The sequence below is a fragment of the Ranitomeya variabilis genome, chromosome 6 (genome assembly GCF_051348905.1).
Source record: "Ranitomeya variabilis isolate aRanVar5 chromosome 6, aRanVar5.hap1, whole genome shotgun sequence".
Lineage (NCBI taxonomy): Eukaryota > Metazoa > Chordata > Amphibia > Anura > Dendrobatidae > Ranitomeya > Ranitomeya variabilis.
In genome coordinates, this window is record NC_135237.1 from 564827708 (window position 1) to 564843980 (window position 16273).

The window sequence follows — 16273 nt, forward strand, 5'->3', positions numbered from 1 at the left end:
GGGACGTGACAGTTCATCAGAGAGGGTATGTATCTTGTGTGTTTATTGTTTTGCCAAGCGAGGGTCTGAAAATGGAATGAGAGAGCAATAAAATATTAAAACAACCGCTGTGTTTATTTCATTAAAATACTTTTAAATCGCGTGTGTGTGTGTTTTTTAACCCTTTCCAACAATTGGATTAATAATGGATAGGTGACATAATTGACGCCTCTCCATTATTAATCTGGCTTAATGTCACCTTCCAATAGCAAGGTGACATTAACCCTTCATTACCCCATATCCCACTGCTACACGGGAGTGCGAAGAGAGTGGCCAAGTGCCAGAATAGGCGCATCTTCCAGATGTGCCTTTTCTGGGGTGGCTGGGGGCAGATGTTTTTAGCCACGGGGGGGCCAATAACCATGGACCCTCTCCTGGCTATTAATATCTGCCCTCAGTCACTGGCTTTACCATTCTGGCGGAGAAAATTGCGCGGGAGCCCACGCCAATTTTTTCCGCCATTTAACCCTTTATTTGAGCAGCTACAGCGCTGAAATTTTGCACATACACACTACTAACGTTAGTAGTGTGGAATATACAAAAAAAAGGGGATATGAGATGGTTTACTGTATGTAATCATGTCTCATATCCTGTCGGGTTTGTGAAGGAGAAATGCAAAGCCGGCAATTGAATTACCGGCTGTTCACAGATATCGCGCTGAATGAAATATAAATACAGTATATATATATATGTGTCTCAATGACATATATATATATATATATATATATATATATATATATACTGTATATATGTTTTCCCGAACATTTGAGCACATAAATCCATTAGATGTCGGTTTTGCAAGCTTGCGAGAAAATCTCGGCATACGGATGCCATACGGATGTCACACGGATGTCACACGGATCATTTTATGCGAGGAAATCGCATCCTCGCACTGCACACGGATCACTGTTTTTGAAACATTTGTGCGATTCTCGGCCGTGAAAAACGGACCGTTTTTTTATACGTTAAGTGTGTCCCCGGCCTTATTATGTTATTGAAACAGATTAAGGGACCTTTATAAACACTTAGGAGCCTTTGCAGGTGTTTATTGTTAATTATTCTAATTTACTGAGATAATGACTTGTGGGTTTTCATTGGCTGTAAGCCATAATCATCAACATTAACAGAAATAAAGACGTGAAATAGATCACTTTGTGTGTAATGACTCTATAGAATATATGAGATTCACTTTTTGTATTGAAGAACTGAAATAATTTAACTTTTTGATGATATTCCACTTTTGTGAGAAACCCCTGTACGTAGCTGCATGTGCTCACTTGGTGGTCTTCCACTTATAAGCAACCTTAAAGGGGTTTCTGTGACTTTAATACTGTTGACCTATAATACTCCGGGCACATCTACACCGATCAGCTGACTGAGGAAGCTGCAGCTCCGCGCATTGTCTTGTGGCCGTGAGTGGTACTGCAAGCTCTACTCCTGTATTTATTTGCATGGAGGACTGCTTGCAGTACCACTCATGGTCACTACATAATGTATGGCGCTGTGTCATTTTCAATGAGCTCTGACCCCTTACTCAGTTGATCATTGGGGGTGCCAGAAGTTGAACCTCCACAGATCTGATATAGGAGTCTCAGTAACACGGATGCCCATCATCATGAAGTGTACACATGGGAATATAATACTATGTTGATAACTTAGCATCATTTGTAGTTTTTAAGTAGTTTTCTTATTTATGTTTTGGACCCCAATGAAAAACTTATAAGAGGGTCCCAACTATTATAACAAATCTACTGTACCGGTCTCCTATATTGGGCAGAGCACGTCTTACCAATGCCTCTGCACCCCCAACCCTACTACACCACGGTCCAAAAGGCCAGATTCCAACAGTGTTACTTAGGATCGGGTCAGATCAGTGATGGGAAAGTTAAAGTGAGGCAGTAAGGTGAGTGACCGCTCCGCTCCATTGAGATCTTCAGGTGGAAAACTCCAAACATAATGTTGACACGGGTGTTGTGAAACCTTTGGCACAAAGCTGGAACCGGTAAGAATGGAGTCTTCTACCACAGCAGTGGGATCATTCCGTTGTATGACATCAGATGACATTCTCTGACATCATGGCCACAGGTTTTGTTTTATGTCATCTGCTCAAGATTGTGGAATTCACGAGATGAAGAGACTAGAATGCTAGTTTTTGAAGCAGGACATAGGCGTTCGCTCCGGTCCCAGCGTCACAGTCACGTCTTCAAGATGCAAACTTTGAAAAAAGTCACAGGCCTAAAAGAAAACAAAACAAACATAACATAAGCAAAAAGTACAAAACAAAAATAAGATGGAGATGGTGATCGTTATAACAAATCGACCGCTAAGGTCGGTCCCCTTATCACACATATATATGTCCAAATGAAGCAGGACTAGCGGGCACAAACAAAGAGCATTAAAAAAAAAAAGAGTGGTAACAAATGCTGGAAAATACCTTTCATCTAGGCATCACTGTTATGGCTGGACCTGGTGGTTAGGAGCACCGGGAATGACCTGATAGTCAAAACTGCAAAATAGAGCGAGCTCTGGGAAGTGGGAGCTCTGCTGACCGCAGCCCTAATCTATTATCACACACACTAGAATTAGCCGTGGATCGTACCTGACTCTGCCTAGACGACTCTTCACAGCCTGAGAGGTAACTTCCCCTAAAGAGAAATATAGCCTCACCTTGCCTCAGAGAAATTCCCCAAAGGAAAAGAGCAGCCCCCCACATATATTGACTGTGAGTTAAGAGGAAGGCACAAACATAGGAATGAGACAGGTTTCAGCAAAGGAGGCCCGACTTACTAAATAGACAGAAGATAGATAAAGGGATCTTTGCGGTCAGCACAAAAAACTACAAAAAGCCACGCAGAGTGAGCAAGAAACCCCCCGCGCCGACTCACGGCGCGGTAGGTGCCACTCTGCAACCCAGAGCTTCCAGCTAGCGAGACAATATCATGATAGCCAGCTGGACAAAACTTAGCAGGTACTCAGAAATATATTCAGCACACAAATGAACAACAAATGAGCTTAACAGGGACTTAGCTTCTGCTGAAGTAGACAGGTTATCAGGAGATCCAAGTGAGATCTGAACCAGTACAGATACATTGACAACTGGCATCAGGTAACGATCTGAGCAGAGTTAAATAGAGGAACCAGCCCAGTCTTAAACGATGCAGCTGAGAAAACCACCTCCAGACCAGCAGCTCCACTTTCAGCCACCAGAGGGAACCCACAGACCGAACTCACAGAAATACCATTCCTGACCACAGGAGGGAGTTCCAGAACAGAGTTCACAACACATCACCCCCTGTGAAATACGTGATAGAACTGAGTGACAATTAGAAGAACCAGCCAGCAGGACCGGTCCCGAAATTACGTCTTATAGATGACCTATTACACCACAATTAGTGCGCACAAATGTAAACTTTTAACCAAAGTGTCGGTCCGGAGCTATAAAAGATCTGTCATCTAGGTATCATGTGAAGTACATGATATAAAAACAAGGTGGAGATGGTGATGGTTAGAAGGGAACAACCAACAGAACTGGTCCCAGGTACGACATCTTTTAAAACAGAATTAGTGGGCATAAGTATAAACCTGTCACAGGGTTACCGTGACAGTGTGGAGCCAGAAGACCGCAGCGTCTGATTGCTCCTACTCCAGCGCTGAGAAGAAGCACTTCACCTTCATTTTAAATGTGTTTATTTCTTCTGGCAGAACAGGAGTTAATCGGCCATGTTGGAAATCCTTGTGCTCACAGCGGAGCTCACTTAGCTACTCCTTTCCCCTTTATAATCTGGGCACTGATACTAATCCTTGTCAGAGCTAGCATTTGCTGCATGGCTACGGAGGGAGAGGAGCACATATGAGAAGGAGATTTGGAGGAGTTATCTGTGACTGTTGCTTGGTTGGTATGTGTGGTAATTCCTTAGCCTTCCACTGGTCCCAGGTCACCCGACAGCTGTGTCGTAACAAAACCAGCAACAAAAGTGCTAGTCAGGAGCTAGAAAGGACCAGTCATGTAGGCATCACCTCAGTGAAGTACACGATATAAAAAAGAGTGCTGATTAGAAGAACCAACGAGCAGAACTGGTCCCTTTATAACACCTTACAGATGACCTATTAAACCAAACCTTTTTGTCAATGGCAGTTAATTAAATCACTAAGAAATATTTAAATAGTGGGTGAGATTGACACCAGTATTTCATCATCATCATTTTAATGATCAATGGTACTGTAATTTAAAAGGGGTAGATAAAAAAAACATGGCTGCTTTCTTACACCACACTAAATATGATTGGAGCAATATCAGGATAGATATCAGGCTTGCCGAACCTTACTTCTAAAATTACCTTTTTCAAAAACACTTGTATTGCTTCGTCTCTGGGAGCGCTGCTCTGCAGCTTCACCTTTATAGAAACACGGCCTGCGAGGACATCAAATAGCATCAATTATTATAAACAAAGCTGAAACAATCAATCAAGTAACAAATTGGAGAAATCCCATATAAAATAAATAAAAAAAGGTTTGAGTGTCTAAAATAATAATAATAATAATAACAATAATAATAATAACAACGATACAAGGTTCAGCACGGTAGGAAGAAATTATACATAAAGAACAAGTGATATAGAAAACAATCGCTTTATTAGATATAGGAAACATTAATGACAGGTTTAAAAGTGAACCAGCCAGTAGATGGCGCCACAACACAGTAGGGTGTTTATACCTCCTGCTGTGGTGTGTCACCAGCACCTCGACGCGCGCTTCAACTACGTGCCTTCTTCTGTGGTATCGACGTCACCCATGGAGCAGAGATTTTAAAATGTAGTAGCCGACCAATGAGGATGCATAACGTTAACTGTCCGTTGTAACGCTCATGTGGACGGCGCATGTCTCACTGATGTGAATCTGGGGCAGTCACATCTCCAGTAAATGTGTTGTGGCGCTATCTACTGGCTGACTCACTTTTAAACCTGTAATTCATGTTTCATATATCTAATAAAATTATTGTTTTCTAAACCACAGATTCTTTATCCATAATTTCTTCTTAGGCTTCAATTATTATAAATCAGAGGCTTTATATATTGTAGGCAGTGCTAGGTACATCGCACCACAAATCATTATTCCCTGCTATTCTCAATATGAACACTAGAGGGAGATCTGAACACAATTGTTATTAAAAAAAAGGGGAAAATTGCCGAACAACAGCAAGAGGAGTAAAAATACTGAGAAAGATCAGCAAAAGAACCACATAAATGTCACCTGCAGTCCTATGTAACATCACAGATAACAGTGATTGCTCTCTGAGTACATATAATGTAGTAGATGTCACTTGCAGTCCCATGTAACACCACAGATAACACAGTGATAACACTCTTGAGTACAGATAATGTAGTAGATGTCTCCTGCAGTCCTATGTAACACCACAGATAACACAGTGATAACTCTCTGAGTACAGAAGTGATAACTCTTTGAGTGCAGATAATGTAGTAGATGTCACCTGCAGTCCTATGTAACACCACATATAACAGTGATAACTCTCTGAGTACAGATAATGTAGTAGATGTCACCTGCAGTCCTATGTAACACCACAGATAACACAGTGATAACTCTCTGAGTACAGATAATGTAGTAGATGTCACCTGCAGTCATATGTAACACCACAGATAACACAGTGATAACACTCTTGAGTACAGATAATGTGGTAGATGTCACCTGCAGTCCTATGTAACACCACAGATAACACAGTGATAACTCTCTGAGTACAGAAGTGATAACTCTGTGAGTACAGTTAATGTAGTAGATGTCACCTGCAGTCCTATGTAACACCACAGATAACACAGTGATCTCATAGGCATCACTGAAACTTGGTGGTATGATACACATTATTGGAATACAAACCTTTAAGGCTGCAACTTATTTATTAGACAAAACCTACAAGAAACAAAATGAGCAAAAACCCAGCTGTAACTAAATAAGTAAAAAGTAAAAGTGCATTTAAATAACACAGGGTTCTGAGTAATACTGTTTTTGATAAAAAAAAAATAGCATAAAAGCCATCCCACTGTCGACAAGGTGACCCAGATCAGGACGGGTCCTACGCTATCTAATATTAAAAACCTTACAATGTGTCAGAGTTGACCTCAGTGTATGAATAAGGGCAGACAAAAGGACCGGGTCCTTATTTATTAGAAGCAGGATTAACAGGAGGGAGGAGCAGTTGCACTGTAAAATGTATATATCTCTACAGAGATCCAAGCTTCAGAGACTGGTAGCTCTGTAGAAACTGGGTAACAATTCAAAGAGAGAGCAACAGAAAGGACACTATTGTAGGTATTTACTATAGGCCATCTGGTCAGACTGAAAATATGGATAAACTTTTTTTTTACATCAGATGTCTCTGTTCTCAAAAAAGTGTGACATAGTGATCATGGGAGATTTTAACTATCCAAATATTTGTTGGGAATCTCACTCAGGAAAAAAGTACCAGGTCCAGACATTTCTGATCTTCTCTTGCTGATAACTTTATCTTTCAAAATGTAGAACAGAGAACAAGAACAAAAGCAGTAAAAAAGGATTTTGTGGATATGTCAAAAGCAAAAGAAAAGTCAAAGATGTGAACAAATTATTAAACAGCATGTATGTAAGTACTTGGATAAGAATACAGTAATTAACCAGAGCCATCATGGGTTTGTAGCAAACAAGTCCTGCCAGACTAATCTAATTTCTTTCTATTATGGAATCACTGACTTGGTGGATTAGGGAAATGCGGTAGATATAGTATATCTGAACTTCAACAAAGTATTTGATAAAGTATCTCATACTATCCTTATTGAAAAAATGATCAAGTATGTGATTGAGAAGGCTATGGTTAGGTGGATTCATAACTGGCTTAGTGATCGTACTCAAAGAATTGTAATAAATGGTTGCATATCCAATTGGAAAAGTGTTTCCTGTGGGATACCACAAGCCTCTGTCCTGGCCCCAGTGTTCAACATTTTTATAGATGATCTAGATAAGGGAACTGAAGGTAAACTAATCACATTTGCAAATGATGTAAAGCTAGGAGGGATAGCTAACACTAGAGAAGACAGAGCAGAATGGGAGGAATAGAACTAAGCAACAGCACGTGTGAAAAAGACTTGGGTATACTAATAGATCACAGACTGCACATGAGTCAGCAGTGTGATGCAGCAGCAAAAAAGGCAAACACAGTTCTAGGATGTAATAAGAGGAGCATAGAGTCTAGATCACGTGATTATTCTTCTCTACTCCTCCTTGGTGATTAATGAGTGGAACAGGCTGCTACGAGAGGTGGTGAGTTCTCCTTCAATGGAGGTCTTTAAACAGAAGCTCAACAGACATCTGCCTGAGATGGTTTAGTGACTCCTGCATTGAGCGGGGCGTTGGGTACGATCACCTTGGAGGTCCCTTGAATCTCTAACATTCTATGATTCTGAGTACAGATAATATAGTAGATGTCACCTGCAGTCCTATGTAACACTACAGACGACAGAGGGATAACTCTCACCTGTGGAGTTGGAGGCTGCTCTGGATCCCCTTATTGCCCGCGGTATGGTGTTGGTGCTGCCTGTAGTTCCTATGTTGCCAGGTGTGAGGGTTTTCGCGTCATCGGTTATAGCAGTTGGCTCCTTGACACCTCCGGTGTTTGTAGTCAGGGCAGTCGGCAGTGGAATTGTGGCACTATTCAGGTTGGCGGCTGATGTTTGCGCTTTGTCCATATTCAGTGCAGTATCTTGTGCAGGAATGGTGACCCTTGGCACCATACTGGTGATGTGTCGGTGCGGGAGGTCAATAGAGAGGTTCCCTCCAGTCGCTATATTGAACCCTGCTGGTGACATCGCACTTCCCTGGTTCCCACTGGTCGTAGTCAGTTCTATGGTGTCACTCTGTGCCCAGACCAGCAGAAAACCTAAACCAAGAAAGAAGAAAGTCCTGTGAGATTCCCGACCACGGGCAGAGACTCAACGGTGCCCACCGGCAAAAGTAGATTAGGCCTAGGAGTTTCCTACCCTGAGGCACAGGTGGGATTTTAAGAGAGGCACAAAGGGCAACTACCTGGTATCCGCCATCGATGAGCGCATTACTCCATGCTACACGTGGGTGACCTCAACAAGAGCAACCAGATCCTGTGGTGCCGAAGCCATGAGGTCTGCCGCCATATTCTCCATCAGGAGCCTTCCCAAGGTCACCAGGAGAGACTGTGCCCCTCATCAGGACTATTCGGCACAGTATGGTAATATTTGAGCACTGTGCGGCATGGGCACCACATGGTGTTGTTACGAGACATTACATAGCATTGTTATTTGGAGGTAGTGTTTCCATATTATATGTGTTATGGTAAAACATTTTATACCTTGATTATTATTTAGACAATTAAACCTGTATATCTTTCATCATTTTGTGTTAGCTTTATAGGTGTTATTCATAGAAGCAGTAACACAGGGTGTATCTGATGTCGAGGTGTCTGCGGGTTCAGTTTTTTGTTTTTGAAAGTCTAGTTAATTGGACAGAGCTGGTGAAGGACTTCTGCGGAATTCACAATAAACCTCTGCAGGAATCATCGTTTATCATTGTAAATCCTTTCTTTCCCCAATTACAACAGCCCCTCTCTTAGGGTACCGTCACACAGTACCATTTTAATCGCTACGACGGCACGATTCGTGACGTCGCAGCGATCGTATGAATATCGCTCCAGCGTCGTAGACTGCGGTCACACGTTGCAATCACGGCGCTGGAGCGATGCCGAAGTCCCCGGGTAACCAGGGTAAACATCGGGTAACTAAGTGCAGGGCCGCGCTTAGTAACCCGATGTTTACCCTGGTTACCAGCGTTAACGTAAAAAAAACAAACAGTACATACTTACATTCCGGTGTCTGTCCCCGGCGTTCTGCTTCTCTGCACTGTGTAAGCGCCATAGCCGGAAAGCAGAGCGGTGACGTCAGACGTCACTGCTGTGCTCGCTTTCCGGCCGGCAGGCGCTCACACAGTGCAGAGAAGCTGAGACGCCGGAGGACAGACACCGGAATGTAAGTATGTACTGTTTGTTTTTTTTACGTTTACGCTTGTAACCAGGGTAAACATCGGGTTACTAAGCGCGGCCCTGCGCTTAGTTACCCGATGTTTACCCTGGTTACAAGCGAACACATCGCTGGATCGCTGTCACACACAACGATCCAGCGATGTCAGCGGGTGATCAAGCGACGAAAGAAAGTTCCACACGATCTGCTACGACGTATGATTCTCAGCAGGGTCCCTGATCGCTGCTGCGTGTCAGACACTGCGATATCGTAACGATATCACTAGAACGTCACGAATCGTACCGTCGTAGCGATCAAAATGGTACTGTGTGACGGTACCCTTAGGTAATGTGATGTAAGGGGCTCGTCCGATTCTTCTTATCTCTGTGGTTGTAATGAAAACTTGTGACTGAGCTTCTGAGATCAGACGAGGCCGCACACGAACAGCCATCGGTCCTGTGCTCTTGTCTCCGATCGACCGTCTTCTGGTTTCATCAAAACTGGCATCTTATGGTGCGGTCATCTGTGCACTGTATGGTACTTTTATTTATGCACTATATGACACTTTTATATAATCACTATATGGCACTGTTATATATCCACTATATGGCACAGTTATTTATGCTCTATATGGCACTGTTATATATGCTCTATATGGCACTGTTATATATGCACTATATGGCAAGGTTATATATGCTCTATATGACACTGTTATATATGCTCTATATGGCACTGTTATTTATATACTATATGGCACTGTTATATATGCACTATATGGCACTATTATATAATCACTATATGGCACTGTTATGTATGCACTATATGGCACTGTTATATAATCACTATATGGCACTGTTATGTATGCACTACATGGCACTGTTATTTATGCACTATATGGCACTGTTATATATGCACTATATGACACTGTTATATAATCACTATATGGCACTGTTATATAATCACTATATGGCACTGTTATATATGCACTATATGGCAATGTTATTTATGTACTACATGGCACTGTTATATATGCACTATATGGCACTGTTATATAATCACTATATGGCACTGTTATATAATCACAATATGACACTGTTATATAATCACTATATGGAACAGTTATATATGCACTATGTGGCACTATTATATAATCACTATATGGCACTGTTATATATCCACTATATGGCACAGTTATATAATCACTATATGGCACTGTTATATATGCACTATATGGCACTGTTATATAATCACTATATGGCACTGTTATATATCCACTATATGGCACTGTTATATATGCACTATATGGCACTGTTATATATGCACTATATGGCACTATTATATATGCTCTATATGGCACTGTTATATATGCACTATATGGCACTGTTATTTATTCACTATATGGCACTGTTATATATGCACTATATAGAACTATATATATATATATATATGCACTATATGGCACTGTTATATATGCACTATATGACACTGTTATTTGTGCACTATATGGCACTGGTATATATGCACTATGTGATGGTGGGATATGTTATGTGGGTATCATTTTATTTGTATTAATATTTTACTAATTATCATGGTGTTCTCTTGTAGGATGAGTTATTTACTAATTGATGAATGGCTGTGGTTGCCATCTGATATCAGCCCCCACAGTTCTGTATTGTTGTCTTCTCACAGGATCAGTGAATAATCATGTTTGCTAATATGCTAATGACATATTGACCTAGCTTGTTGAAACAATGAGCCCCTGCCACCTTCCCCCCTAACCTGTGAATGAGGAGGGGGACTTGTAAAATATCAGGGAGGTGAGACACAGATCAGTTCTGTGTGGAACTATGATGTGTTCACAGCACCTCAGAGAGAAAGAAGAGTATATGGATTGTGTTATCCTCTGTCTGTAGGATCGTTGGACATTTTATCCTGTTACTGAACTGCATTCGTGGTCTGGACTATTTTATCCTTTGTGTGGTGGATTGTATATGGACCTTTCATATTTTTGCCTAAATAAAGGTCTTGGAATTGTTTACTATACTCTAGCTCTGTTGATTGTGTGATACCGGAGAAGGACCCCGTGACAACTTGTGGCAGCAGCGGGATCAACAGAGTGTAACCCAGAAATTGGACTGTATCCAGTTTACAGGAGAGAGCCAGAGACCTGGGCCTGAACTACCAGGGACTGATTAAGAGGCCTTAATTGATCTAATGGTTAGTGCTACCCAGACCACCTAGTCCCATATGTCTGAAGGGCAAGCCCAGGAGACGAGGATCCCCACCCCAAAAATCCAGTGGGTGGTGTGGTACGAAGAAGAGATGACGGTTCTGGGCTCAGGTGTCTCTCAGGAGTACAAGGAGGAGGCTGCCCGCCGGGCACAGCGAAGACAAGAGGCAATGGAGATCGAAAGAGGGAGTAATGCAATGTGGAGTGTAAACCCAACGATCCGGGAGCCTGTACGGATCACCCGCAGAGTTTAAGCCATTTGACGAGGCTTCCGGAAATGTGGAGGGGTTCTTCAAGGACTTTGAGCAGCAGTGTGCTGTGATGGAGGTGCCCCACTCTGGCTGGGTGCGTTTGTTAGTGGGACTCCTGAACGGTAGCATGGCGGTAGGCTTATTGAACCATTGACTCACAACGGAATCGGGATTATAACATTGTAAAGCAGACTATCCTGGATTACCATGCTATCACCCCAGACTCATATAGGGCCAAGTTCCGAGACCTCCCATGCACTACAGGGGGATCGTTTAGGATGTATGCACATAAGGTGTCCCAGGCATGTCGGAGATGGCTGGAAGCAGAAAATACCTTTACTGTGGAATATGTTATACAGGCGATCCTTATAGAACAATTTCTTGCCAAGTGCCCCGCAGAGGTACGGGAATGGGTCCGGGAGCGCACGCCGTGCACCGTGGATAGAGCTGCAGCCCTGGCCGATGAAGCCCTTACTATCCGACCGCAATGGAGGAGGCTTCTGGACAATGAACCACGGCCTGCTCCTGCGCCCCGTCTCCCTCCGATTATATCTGCCCTTCCACCTAGTCGCAAGCCGATGACAATCACGCCTCACAATCCTGGGCCCCAACAGTTCTGACCACGACCTGGGGGTATCACAGAGAGATGTTATGGGTGTGGGCAACCTGGGCATTTGCAGTCTGGCTGTCCCTCAAGGATTCAGAGGGAGCCCCACCTCGTCCAGTGCATCTTGTGCACTCCATCCCGCCTGAGGAAGAGCTACCACCCCCCCCACCAGAGTGGACCACCGACCACGGCTCCATAGATACCCCTCCTGGAGTGTATGGACTCTGGCCTTTGTCCTTTAGCTACCCAGAGCAACGGCATTGCCACCTGCAGGATGTCTTGATTAAAAGATACAAAGTGTCAGGATTTAGAGACACGGGGGCATTCCTGACTATCGCTGACCCCCGTGTGGTTCGACCTGAGGCAATTCACCAGGGTCCTGGAATTCCCATTGTCCTGGCAGGGGGTGCCCGCAAATATATACAGCGATCTTTTGTGCGTTTGGATTATGTTTTGGAGAAAAACTGTGTTGGATTGGAGTTATGGGAGGACTTCCTGCAGATATCCTCCTTGGAAATGACATTGGGGAGTTAGTGTCATTTTCTGGGAGCAGTCAGCCGACTACAGGCCCTTTAAGCACCACGGCATCCGGACCACACTGGGGAGCAATCTGTTTGGCCAGAAGGTCCGTGGGCCTCTCACTCTTCTGAAAGAACAATTGGAGGGAGATAGCGCAGACATTGGAGCACCCATCATTCCCTATGCTCTAGAGTTCAGAGACTGTCTCGCCCAGTTAGCTACCTTGGCTAATGAACATTAGCGAATGGCCCAGTTCAGTCAAAAAACCTGGTATGATCATAAAGCCAGGACCCGGGAATTTATGGAAGGACAAAAAGTGCTCATGATTATTGCAACCCCTGCCATTGTACAAGGAACTATAAACAGTGGAGCAAAGTGGACTAAAGTGAGCAGGCCAGATGTCTGTGTAGACCTCATGGCGTGCTCACTTATTAAGAGGGGGGAGAGGTTGTGATGGTGGGATATGGTATGTGGGGATCATTTTGTTGGTATTAATGTTTTACTGATGTTCGTGGCGTTCTCTTGTAAGATGAGTTATTTGCTAATTGATGAATGGCTATTGTTGCCATCTGATATCAGCCGCCACAGTACTGTTTGCTAATATGCTAATGACATATTGACCTAGCTTGTTAAAACAATGAGCCCCTGAGACCTCCTCTCCTCCCCCCCCCCCCTCACCTGTGAATGAGGAGGGAGACTTGTAAAATATCAGGGAGGTGAGACACAAGATCAGATCCTGTGATCAAGCACCTAAGGGCTAAGTCACACAGTACCATTTTGATCGCTACGACGGTACGATTCGTGACGTTCTAGCGATATCGTTACGATATCGCAGTGTCTGACACGCAGCAGCGATCAGGGATCCTCCTGAGAATCGTACGTCGTAGCAGATCGTTTGGAACTTTCTTTCGTCGCTTGATCACCCGCTGACATCGCTGGATCGTTGTGTGTGACAGCGATCCAGCGATGTGTTCGCTTGTAACCAGGGTAAACATCGGGTAACTAAGCGCAGGGCCGCGCTTAGTAACCCGATGTTTACCCTGGTTACCAGCGTAAACGTAAAAAAAACAAACAGTACATACTCACATTCCGGTGTCTGTCCTCCGGCGTCTCAGCTTCTCTGCAGTGTGAGCGTCGGCCGGCCGGAAAGCGAGCACAGCGGTGACGTCTGACGTCACCACTCTGCTTTCCGGCTATGGCGCTTACACAGTGGAGAGAAGCAGAACGCCGGAGGACAGACACCGGAATGTGAGTATGTACTGTTTGTTTTTTAACGTTTACGCTGGTAACCAGGGTAAACATCGGGTTACTAAGCGCGGCCCTGCGCTTAGTTACCCGATGTTTACCCTGGTTACCCGGGGACTTCGGCATCGCTCCAGCGCCGTGATTGCAAAGTGTGACCGCAGTCTACGACGCTGGAGCGATAATCATACGACGCTGCGACGTCACGGATCGTGCCGTCGTAGCGATCAAAATGGTACTGTGTGACGGTACCCTAAGAGAGGAAGGAGAGTATATGGACCATCTTATCCTCTGTCTGCTGGATTATTGGACTCTCATCTCCTTGGACATTTATCCTGCTGCTGAACTGCATTAGTTTTCTGGACTATTGTATCCTCAGAGTGGTGGATTGTTTATGGACCTTTTAGTTTTGCCTATAATAAAAGGTCTTGGGATTGTTCACACTTCCCTCGCTCTGTTGATTGTGTGGTATCGGAAAAAAGGACCCCGTGACAATTTCCATCTACGATAAGGGGAAGTCATCCTAATATTTCTCCCCGGATTCTACACACCTGGATCCGGCCATAATTCTGGGAACTCACTACTCCCATCATGTCTACTCTGTGACTTGCTGCGGGTGGGGAGCAGTACACTATACACTATATAACTCCGAGGCCTTCCTGACTACAAGAGAAGGAAACCGCTGCCAGAAGAAGAAGCCTCAGGACAGACAGCAGGATGTCCGGATTTCCTGTCCGTGTGCGTCTCCACATGTGGGTGAAATGCATCGAGCGCCGGGATCATGAGGAACAATCCGCTACACGAAAATCACTTCCTGCCGGGGGCTCGATATATGGGCTAAACAACAAGTAGTCAATATCTGGCCTTGTGTGTGTGCAGCTACAGACCCTGTTACACGATCCGGAGGGGTCGCCACCCAGCTTTCCACTGATCCTGAATTACCTCCACGCCATCATTGTCGTGTAGCCACATTTTCCATCTGTCTGTGTCATTTACCACTACACGGCTTGCATTGTATTCATGGATCAGGTTGGGGAGCCCCTAAAATCTCTAGAAATAAAGGGGTCTTCCTTTCTCCATAATATCTTATAGGACATGAAGAAACATCGGATGCATTATTGGACGCAGCAGGATATTGTGGAACTCACCGTATAAAGTCATGGAGGCGAGGAGCAGTGTGGGCAGCAGCGTCACATCCCGTCTCTGAGGCATTGCTCTCTGTTATCAGTAGACGATCATGCACTAATGTCTTGCAGTGTCTCTACCACGGGGCCCGACCTGTGCTGGGGGAAGACGATGCGTCATTTTCCTAAAATGTAAGAAAAACAATTAACACAAAAGCTAAAGGGGTCGTCCAAATCCGCAGACAATTTTTTTCTTTTTTAATTATGTATTTGCAGCTAAAAAGCGTTGTTGTAAGTGGATTTAATTACAACAGTCCCATGAGGAAGCCCACGCGAAACGTGCGTTGGGGCAGTGTGCGCAGCGTCACAGGACAGTCATGGGTAAGAGCAATTACTTTGTGTGATTCTCGTACTGCTGTAATCAACGTTTACTATGACTCTATAGGAGATATATCTTATTTATGATACCTGTGTTAACATAGCCACATGAGCCTCACTGATGACTCTGCAGCGCCCCAGAGTCCTGGTCGTTGCAGTGCTGTGGCTTCGCCGCTAAGGGGAGCCATGGTACGTTCGATGGCACCGAAGGAGTTCCTCCAATCAGGTATCACAGACACCAATATGTTTCACAGCTGGGCCTCCGGGGGGAGCTAAGGGTGCTATTCATTAGGCCACTCCCCACCATAGTGGGTAAACTGGGGGTCAGGCAGGAAGTTAGAAGAGAACGCTGACGGGATTGAACGGAGCAACACCCTGTGGCAGGGGGTGTTGTGAAGGGAGAGACTGTAGGGTCTCTGCCAGGGGTGGGATCCTGGCAGAGGCTTGGCATTGAAAGAACGTAACGGGTCCGCGCAGGCTCCTGGAAGCGGCGGGACTCAAGAAAGGACTAGAAGCGAGATAGATTGTGCTGAGTGAGAAACGAGATCAAGCAGAAGGAGAATACCAGCAGGGGTTTTGTTGAAAGAGGCAGCACCCTGCTGAGGCGCAATACCGGTGGCCGGAACGCCGAGGGAGTGGATTAGGATACAGCTTCAAGCCATACTCCAAACAGCGGCAGGACAGTCGGTCTCAGGCGGGCTGTCTACCACATATCACCTATGAAGTCTTGGGGGGCAATTGCGGGAGAGGGGCGACTCTAGGGTCCCGGAAGAACTCCAGGCCTACCTGACAAACGGGTGCCATTCCAACCTGAATAAAGGGAAGGGGTGGATTACAGAGGAACATCAAATCGA

At 44.5% G+C, this 16273-nt stretch overlaps 1 protein-coding gene across 1 annotated transcript in view; it reads right to left on the reverse strand.

Annotated features, from left to right (window-relative positions):
• Positions 1-801: 801 nt before the first annotated feature.
• LOC143781649 (uncharacterized) overlaps positions 802-16273 on the reverse strand; it is a 34845-nt gene continuing 19373 nt past the window's right edge. Inside the window, exons 2-5 of the mRNA XM_077268361.1 lie at positions 15066-15226; positions 7559-7960; positions 4377-4450; positions 802-2274 (exon numbers count right to left, since the gene is read on the reverse strand). Coding sequence (XP_077124476.1) covers positions 2185-2274; positions 4377-4450; positions 7559-7960; positions 15066-15129 — 630 coding nt within the window. The 5' untranslated portion in view covers positions 15130-15226 and the 3' untranslated portion in view covers positions 802-2184. The remainder of the gene's footprint in view (positions 2275-4376; positions 4451-7558; positions 7961-15065; positions 15227-16273) is intronic.